The sequence below is a fragment of the Lycorma delicatula genome, chromosome 2, assembly GCF_047948215.1.
Source record: "Lycorma delicatula isolate Av1 chromosome 2, ASM4794821v1, whole genome shotgun sequence".
Classification (NCBI taxonomy): Eukaryota; Metazoa; Arthropoda; class Insecta; order Hemiptera; family Fulgoridae; genus Lycorma; species Lycorma delicatula.
Genome location: NC_134456.1, coordinates 232,510,330 through 232,519,709, shown reverse-complemented (window position 1 = coordinate 232,519,709; position 9,380 = coordinate 232,510,330). Strand labels below are relative to the sequence as shown.

Sequence of the window (9,380 nt, the reverse complement as noted above, 5' to 3'; positions counted from 1 at the left end):
TGCCAATTATTAGGCAGGGCAAAGGAATCTGAATACAGGTTGGACAGATCATCTTCACTGATATCATAGTTTGGGGGAAAGTATAAATTATTGGTATTCATTTTAAATGGCCCCAATATCTTCAGAGATTGCAAGGATGTTTGTAGCCAGCAGAGTCTACAGCTAGTATGATTTCTTTCAGGAAAATAGCTACACCTTCATGTCCTCTAACCTTAGTTTGATTAATTTGTGTGGTACTGTATGTATGTATAGAAGATCTCTTTATTGTCCAGTTTTCTGGTACCACATCAGTGAGATTACCAGCCTATCTATCGGTTTATTATTGAACTATGATAATTTTTTTATTACATATACAAGATAAATAAATAGTAAACTGTTAGAGTAGGAATAATTGTTAAAAACTTGCTTTATTCAACATAAAAATGGTTGTATGAAGTTTATTAAAAATATATTTTACCATAGTTTATTGCAGGAAGCTTTGAAGAAATAAATAACTGCATTAACTGGATCATATGATGCAGGAAATAAAGAGAATGAAAAGAATTAAACCAATAAATTACTCCTTAAATAAAGTATACAATATTTTTTACAATTACAATCAATATAATATTTTTTTTACATATACAGTTAAGATTACAAAATTCACACATAACTATGAAACATTAAGAAATTCTGGACCGCTAAGTTGGTTGATAGGAGTAACTGCAAATGGTGCTAATCTTACTTTTTGACCATCTTCTGTCATAAATTCGTAAGTCTGAATATTTTCATCAATATGATGTAATTTCCCATCTTCATCAGTCAACTGCAAAATAAATAGATTAAAAGATATACAACCATAATCTATACTATTATATAAAGAGGAAGAGGGTTTTATTTGTTTGAGATAAACAAACGAAAAATCAATCGCAACCAAATTTTTACCAGTTAAAGCACAAACTTTAATGAACTGTGAGTCTTTATCACTGTGTGAGCTGGGTTTGAACTGAATGATTAGAATGAATAATATTACAAAAATAATAGATAATAATTTATGTTAAGTAAAATGATACTAAACAAATTTTCAGTTTAATAATAATAATGGTCTTGTGGAGACTACGTGCGAGGCTGGAGTGATGAGGTATTTGAACACCTTGTGGGAGGCTAAACCAATCATCACCATAAACTGGTAACACACGGAGTGCTACTAGGGTGTTGTTTTGGGAGATGCAATGGCACGCTCTTATAATAATATCTCTTCAACAAACAATCAACCGATTTTCAAAATTCAAATGGGGTATTTGTTAGTAGGTCAAAGGGTACTTTTGCATGCTTCAGGTACTAATCAACAGATCACGGTTATTCAGAATTTCTTTGTTTGTTATTGCATCACGCAAGAACAAACCGACTGATTACTTTCAAATTTGCAGGATACAATCGTGTTATCCCAGGGAAGGTTTTAAGCCATTGACTGAGGCCCTAGCTCCCTTGAAGATTAAAGATATTAAAAAATTCATTACTTCTTTGCCCCCAAGGAGGGTGAAGTTGTAAATTAAAGATATTCATTAAGGAAAAAATAGATTATCTCATTATTATATTTCTGCCAACATGACAAAGAAATAAGTTATACATTTTTTGTTATCAAAGATGTGTACTTTAGTTACTGTAGTTTCTATTATTATATTTTTTTTGTAATTTAGTTTCTTTTTCAGGTTTCTATAAAGCCTGAATTATAATTATTATTTATCAGTATTATTTTCACAACCATGAGGATAATGTACAGCACGGAAGTCCAGTGTGTGGAGCCCTCTGGGTAGATGGGAATGGTGACTGAAGCAAGCTCTGCAGATGTCTAGGATGCCAGTCCCCTTAGCAAAGTGGGAATGGTGAGCTCTACAGCCAAGGTGTAGGCTCTGGGATTTGCCTGAGCTGACCTGAACCCCCAAAGGTCCAGGTTCTAGCCAGCCCATCTGGCTAGAACCTAAAAAAATACTTGTTATAGGGTAATAAAAAAAATAATAAATTACGGGCGATTTATACTTTTTACCTCAAAACGAGGTCATTTGATATCATCAGTGGTGTAATTTATTTCTACATCAATATTGGATGTAATCACATAACATATTAGTAAAAAATATCTATATGTTGTGAAGAAGACTTTATTAATAAATAGTCAAAAATGGCTATTTAATAGTCTCTAATAGTCTTTAATAGTCATTTAATAGTCTTTAATAGTCTCTCCAATGGCTCAATGTCTCCTATAAACCTCCTCTGCAAACTTCCAATATCTTCAGTAAGAATCAAAATCTGTTCAGACTCTGAGAGAGTCACAGTCATATAAGTCTTCAGCCTATCTCTTGCAGAGTTATATGATTCACAATAAAGAAATGTGTTTAATGGTTTCATCTTCTTTGTCACAAGCAAAACAGTGAGGAGACTCCACTAAGTGAAACCTATTCAGATAGGCCTAACTGAGAATGTGACCGGTCCTCATGCAAGCAGCAAATGTTGCATTTGAACATGCAACATCTCAGTACAGTGATGCCTTGGAAGGCTTTCTCTGAATCTTAAAAAGGGAACATCCTGATGCACCGACCCTCCACCGCTCTATCCAGGTATCCACACAATTCCTTCTAACTTCCCCAGACACTTTCACCAAGAGATGTTTGTCTCTGGCGGTCAGGTTGAAGTTTTGTTGCATGTTTGGCCAGGCGATCAGCTCATTCATTGCCAGGAACACCACAGTGACTAGGTATCCACTGGAAGGTGATATTTTTTCCAGGTAATCTCCCTAGCATTTTATGAATTTCCTCAGTCCGGAAATGGAATCTTGTTGGCCTCTATTTTTTTATTATTCATAGGGCCGATCTAGAGTCAGTAAGAATGCAGATATCACTCCCGGAGATGGTGTGACTAAGAAAGTGCACCATTAATTGCAAGCAGCTCAGCATGCTATTATCAGAACAGGTAGATTCTGATAGTAGCACAAATTCTCTGTGAGCTGTTTGGTCACAGAAGGCAGCTCCAGCATTCCCTTATTATCTTCGACTTAGTGAAAATCTAGTGGAATCCATATCACGAGCCAATATACTCTAAGGTTGTCTGCAAGAGGAACTCTGGAATTTCTTCTCCTTTTTTACAGTTCTAGGGATGGTTAGTGCAATATTAATGTTGCCAATTAACCATGGAAGAGTGGAGCTTACCATCAGAAAGACCTAGTGCACCTTGTGTAGATTGGTGTTCCATGTTTGATATGATACTATTGAAGGAGTTGCGAGCCAAATTGTTTTTTTCTAGACGATGGAGTGGATGGTTTTGTGAGAGAGCCTGGCCTTTGATGTGATGTGTCATGAACATCCTCCTAATGTACAATTTTAATGGTTCAATTGCCAGCTCAGTCTCCATCGACTGGATGTTGGTTGTTCTAGGACATCTAAAACATATCCTCATAGAACTATTCTGAATTGTTTCTAACTTCATGAGATGATATGCAGCAGCAGACCCCCAAACCTCAGATCAATATGTCATTTTTGATCTAATGAATATCAAATAAAATTGTCTAATAGTAGCAGTATCTGCACCACAAACTCTACTCGCTACCGCTTTCACAGCATTCATTCTTCCTATGCATTGGGTTTGTACATAGGTGACATGTGGAACCCACAGCAATTTAGAATCCAAAACGATAACGAGGATCTTTGGATTTGAATTGTAACACAGGATATGATCATTAATATATATTGTTGGTTTAAAATTCTTGAGTTCTTGTAGTAAAGACTGCAGATTCTGTTTTCTCTTCAGATATCTCTAAATTCCACTTTGTTGTTCTCTTGAGTACCAAGTTTATGGCTTTCTGCACTTCAAGAACAGCTTGGACTGGGTTGTTCTCCTGCAAAGACCATATTGTTAAATCATCTGCATATATGATGTAATCTATGTTTTTTTGAAGTATTGTATGTAATATCATTTAGCATTATATTAAATAATGTGGAACTTAAAACTGCTTCCTGTGGTGTTCCACAATGCTTCAAAATCGATCATTATGGCAACTGTACACTGTTTCTTGTAGAAGGTAGTATTTATTTTATCAGTCGAGTTCAGCAAAGCATCCTCAATATTTCTTGGTCTGAAACCAAACTGCGTGTCACTCAATAGATCTTAGACTCCAATTTCCATTTTAATCTTTCCATTAATTTGCATACAAATGATGTTAGAGATATTGGGCAATATGAGGTTTCCTTTGTTGAGTCTTTCCCAGGATTGCAGATCCCCAGTTTCCACTTTTCTGGAAGTTATCCTGTAAACCATATATTATTAAAATATTTCACTAATGTAGTTTGGTATAAATTTGATGTGTTCTGAAGCATAGCATTGTGTACGCCATCCTCTCCCACTGAGTCATGTAAATCTGCAAGCGTTATTTTTAGCTGATTCTCCGTAAAAGGCTGATCCATACTATCCTTTTGTCTGAAAATATGTTCCATATTACAGGTCAGATGTTGCTCCTCTGGTTTCAGACTAAATGGACAAAGAACTGGGTTACCAGCCCTTAAGAAGTGCATGTTATTCAGCACCTCAGGAATCTTTGACTTTTCTGTTATAACAGTGTTGTCTAAGTTCACTAATTTGAATACTGTGTTATCACATTTTCCTTGCAGAGATTTGAATTTTTTCCGTACTGTAATAGCTGGTTTTTTACAGTTCATTGTGTTCACAAATGTCTTCCAGGACATGTTTACATATCTTGATGGCTATCTTGCTTTTGGCCACTGCTAGGCTATATTTTGTGCGGTTTTCTGGCGTAACGGCTGCCCTTCCAAATTTTTCTGGCTTTATTCCTATCTCTGACCAATTTTGAAATATTGCGTCCACCAGATGTTAAGTTTATTCCCAATACAGATTTTCATTCTCAAAATCTCTTATTTGCTGCGTTAATGATCACGTGTTCCAAGCTCTCCAAAGTATCACACATGTTACACTCATGTATCACTCATGTATCACACATGAGCATTACTCAAAGCTATTTCCCCTTTGAAGAATTCCCAGTCAGCTTCTTTAATTTTGTACCTACTCTGTAGATTATGTTTTGTATTAGGGTTGTTTGTAGTAGAGAAACCAAGCTTGTAATATGCAGGCAAATGATCCCTTGATAAATTGTCTTATACGGACCTACGGACCAACTGTCTAAGTAGTCTAAGTAGCTGGTAAAATCAGTGAAAGAGCCAATGTGATTACAAGTGCCAGAAGAAGGGGATTGGTAAGTAGGGTCCCATGGCGAACTTAAGAGCACCAGGTCATTCATCTTGTCTTAACTTGTCTTAAGTTCTGACAAGAACTATTTAATATTGTTTCCAAAAGTGACAGATTTTTTGACATTTTAAGAGGACTTTCATAGAAAGCAATTGCTGATGTTCAGTTCACTGCAATGACATACAGCTATCCAGGAGCAGGACTGGACCAATCAGGTTCACCCCCCCCCCCTAGTATCTAGTATTAAGATATAAGTAGTAATAGATATAAGTATGTAGTATTGATAGATATAAGACTTACATTTTCTAAAGAGTAATAAAGGGATTTTTACTCTATCCTAATATCTCGGGTAAGATTGATGAATTAATAATTCAATTTCAAATAAAATAAGTTTACATGAAATGCGGCAAAAAATGTGTATATGTAATTTAATAGGTGTACAAGGAAGTCATGTGCTGTCCACATCAGATTTTTTATATACAGCAGTCCTTGCAGATTTATAAACTACACTGAATTTTGAACCCAAATAAATAAATTGTTATATCACTGTTCTAACCATTATATCTTTTGAACGTTTCAAATGGAAGAAGATTGAAATGTGTTTTATCCTGAAAATTTTTCACTTTGTTAAGTAAAGATCAAATTTAAGGCAAATTATTGCAGATTTTACGTTTTAATGTACACATTACTTGTAATTAATAAACCGTACTTTTGTCTGGGCAAAGCTACAGCATTAGTTTTGTATACATATAACTAAATAGAAGTAACATTAATCATTTTTAATGGAAGTATACAATTAGAATATCAATTGTTATAATGAACCAACAAGTTACAAAATGATTACAATAAGTAAAATCTTAATCTTTCATGCAAAATTGATTTATGTGCTGCAATGACATGTTATCGTTTGCTTAATTAAACCAGTGATTAGAAATAAAACTTGATACAATAATATTTAAACAATGCAGTAAACTACCTTTACTAAAAATAAAGAATAAATAAAATTATATGTAATAAAATCAACTTGTATTTTTAAAATAATAAAAATTGGGTAATAATTAAAAACGACAGAACACAACAGAATAACAATTTTTGTGGGCTATTTATCGTGACATGATATTATCAGAAGATACATATTAATAAGTTTAAATCCTAGTTTGCCAGTTGGGTTTGTTACAACATATCTTCAACATAAGTGACTTCAAAGAACAGATTTCATGAATATTATAAATGTACAAGAAATATATATAGATTTCTGCAAATTGTTTTTCATTTTAATGATTTCGAGTTTTGTTCCACCACTACCAAAATCATCACTGTAGCATTACTAATTATTCTAATGCAGCTTTTTCGCCTTAAAGTTGTAAAATTAATCATATAAAAATAAATGAAATACGTCTTTCTATCTTCTTAAATACTACAATTATCTTGTTTACTATCTTTTAGAATTCATGATGGCAATACCAGTATTATGCGATTCATAACACAAGGAGTTAAACCTACTAAGTTTAATGATTCACTAATTCATATTGTACTTGCAAATAACACAAAACCATATATTAAACAGTAGAGAAGATGAGAGGGTCAGTGTTAGATTAGTTAATTTCAATTCTTTTACAGCACAAATAATTTGGTAATTGGCAAAAAAAAAGGCAAACATTATTCAGTTGACCAACCAAACTGAAAATTCATCCGGCAGTATTTAGTGCAAGTGATATAATATTAAAGTTGGATTCAGTCATTAACAACTTTACACAGCCCTTAACCTTTTATTATAAAAAGAAAATGTTCTAATTACTGTGGAATTATCAGAATTAAAGTGGTAAAATTATTTACTAACCAAAATTCTACAGTGTATTAAATTAAATGTTAGTAAACAGACTACATCAAACAATGCACTTCACAATACTTTTTTATTATTATTATTATCATTACCAACTGTGGTGCAATTGATGTTAATCGATAATTTCCTGTATCAATATTATTTTTAGAACCTCCAATCCCTCTTGATTCAGGAGCTAATTGAACAGCAGATGCCTGTCCACCTTTAATAGTGATATGAAGATTCTCACCAGATGTAATCTTAAATTTAAAAAAATTGAAATATAAAAACGAATTATTAATTTTTTTAAATAAAATTGTTTTTTATTTAATTGTTAATTGAAGTGTTGACTTTTATTTGATTTCTAACAATTTACGTATTAAAACGTTAAAAAGAATGTTCAAAGATTTAAGTGAGACTTTTAACGCAAAAAATTAAAGTTCATAAAGAATAAAATTTAAAATTGAATCTACAAAGAACAGAAATAATTACTTTATAGAATGCATAAAAATATTAACATAAAAAGTGCAATCTGCACATGCATGTAGAACATTAAAATGCTTTTATTAGTTCATAAGGAAATAATTATTAATTCTCTACCTCTGTGACTCACACTAACAAAGGTTCCCTATATTGAATTGATACTTGCCTTGTTCCTCTTGGTTGAGTTCAATTACCAAAAAAATTTCAGTTTAAAAAATAACCTAATTAATTTTGAGGTTATAAAGATCTGCTTCAACTAATTATTTTCAATATAATATGAGTACACGTGATTTTAGCACCACAAATTTAATAAAAAGAGAACCGTGCAATAAATTAGTAAATGCCGAAACAGAGCAGAATTCTGCTGCATTACCATTATGAAAATTAGCCAAACCTAATATTTATGTAAAATTCATTACTAATTATGACAATGATTTCCTTTTATTCTAATTTGAATATATATAACAAACATTTATTGTGTAATAAATTGTGGTAAAATATTTAATTAAAAATATATGTTTAGGTAAATGTTTTTAAACTTAATAGATAACATGTAAGAAAAATTGTTAGCTGTAATTGTTATTATGTTGTCCTAAACTACAAAATTCAATTTGGGGCAGAGTTTCTTCTACTGTTCATAGTACCGAATTTCCGGGGATAAGAGTTTTTCTAAAAAGATGTTTACTTTTACACAAAGAAAAATTAGTAGAAAAAGCTGTTGATTGCTGCCTTAGAGTGGTCTAGTATCCCACATTACTCACTAAGATCCTGGATGTGACCTTAAACTGTGTTCATTCAAAATTGTGACATCAAAGGAAGTTAATATTAGCTTCATTCAGCTCAGTGATTAGGAAGGTTATATAGAATCAGCTACTTAGATCCCAACTACAATTTCAATACCCTGATGAAAACTGATATCAGTTACATCTTATCATCTATGGCTTTGAGCAGGCATCAGAGTTTGATTTCATTGAAAGAAGATACCTCCTCTATGAATCATGAGACCTTGCCGTTGGTGAGGGGGCTTGAGTGCTCAGGGATACAGAGTAGCTGGACCGAAGGTGCAACCATATCGGAGAGGTATCTGTTGAGAGCCAGACTAAGGAATGATTCCTGAAAGAGGGCAGCACAGCTCTTTCAGTAGTTGTTTTTTTTTTTTTTTTTTTTTTTTTTTAGGGCGAAAAACGCACGTTATCATCGCCCGGAGTCTTTTTTTTTTTTTTTAATATAAAAAATAAAAGGATTTAAAACTATTCTAAAAGATGAATAAAACTTACGACTAATATCACAGATAAAAACTAATATAAAATCAAGAGTAAATAGAATTTTACAAAGTCCAAAATGGGTGTAAAGGGCCCATTCTTGGATAACAAAAGACTAAAAAAAAACTAAAAACCATAAAAGATCTAATATAAAACTTAAAACTAAAACAGTAGTTGTTAGGGGCTTAAGTCACAATGACTTAAACGGCCATATCAACATCACTCAGTCCTCTGAGTACTGCGCAGCTGAAAGCAATGGAAAACTACAGCTGTTTTTTTTTTTTTCCAAGAAAATGTGGCTCTGCATTTTCAAAAGCAATAATGGAGGCGCCTTCCTTGGTAAAATAGTCCCCCGTTCGGATCTCCGGGTGGGGACTACTAAGGAAGGGGTCACCAGAAAAGTAAAAAATAACATTCTACGAGTCGGAGCGTGGAATGTTAGAAGCTTAAAAAAGGTTGGTAGGCTAGAGAATTTAAAAAGGGAAATGGATAGGGTAAACGTGGATATAGTAGGAATTAGTGAGGTTCGGTGGGAAGAGGAAGGCGACTTTTGGTCGGGTGACTTTAGAGTAATTAACTCAGCG

General features: G+C 33.1%; 1 protein-coding gene across 2 annotated transcripts in view; it reads right to left on the bottom strand.

Annotated features, from left to right (window-relative positions):
• Window positions 1–482: 482 nt before the first annotated feature.
• The window catches only part of LOC142319743 (uncharacterized), a 77,839-nt gene continuing 68,941 nt past the window's right edge, over window positions 483–9,380 (bottom strand). The window contains exons 18-19 of one of the 2 annotated variants that reach the window (XM_075357363.1): window positions 7,165–7,311; window positions 483–805 (exon numbers count right to left, since the gene is read on the bottom strand). In XM_075357363.1, the coding sequence (XP_075213478.1) occupies window positions 653–805; window positions 7,165–7,311 (300 nt within the window). In that variant the 3' untranslated portion in view covers window positions 483–652. The remainder of the gene's footprint in view (window positions 806–7,164; window positions 7,312–9,380) is intronic. The other variant, XM_075357364.1, reaches the window with a different exon arrangement.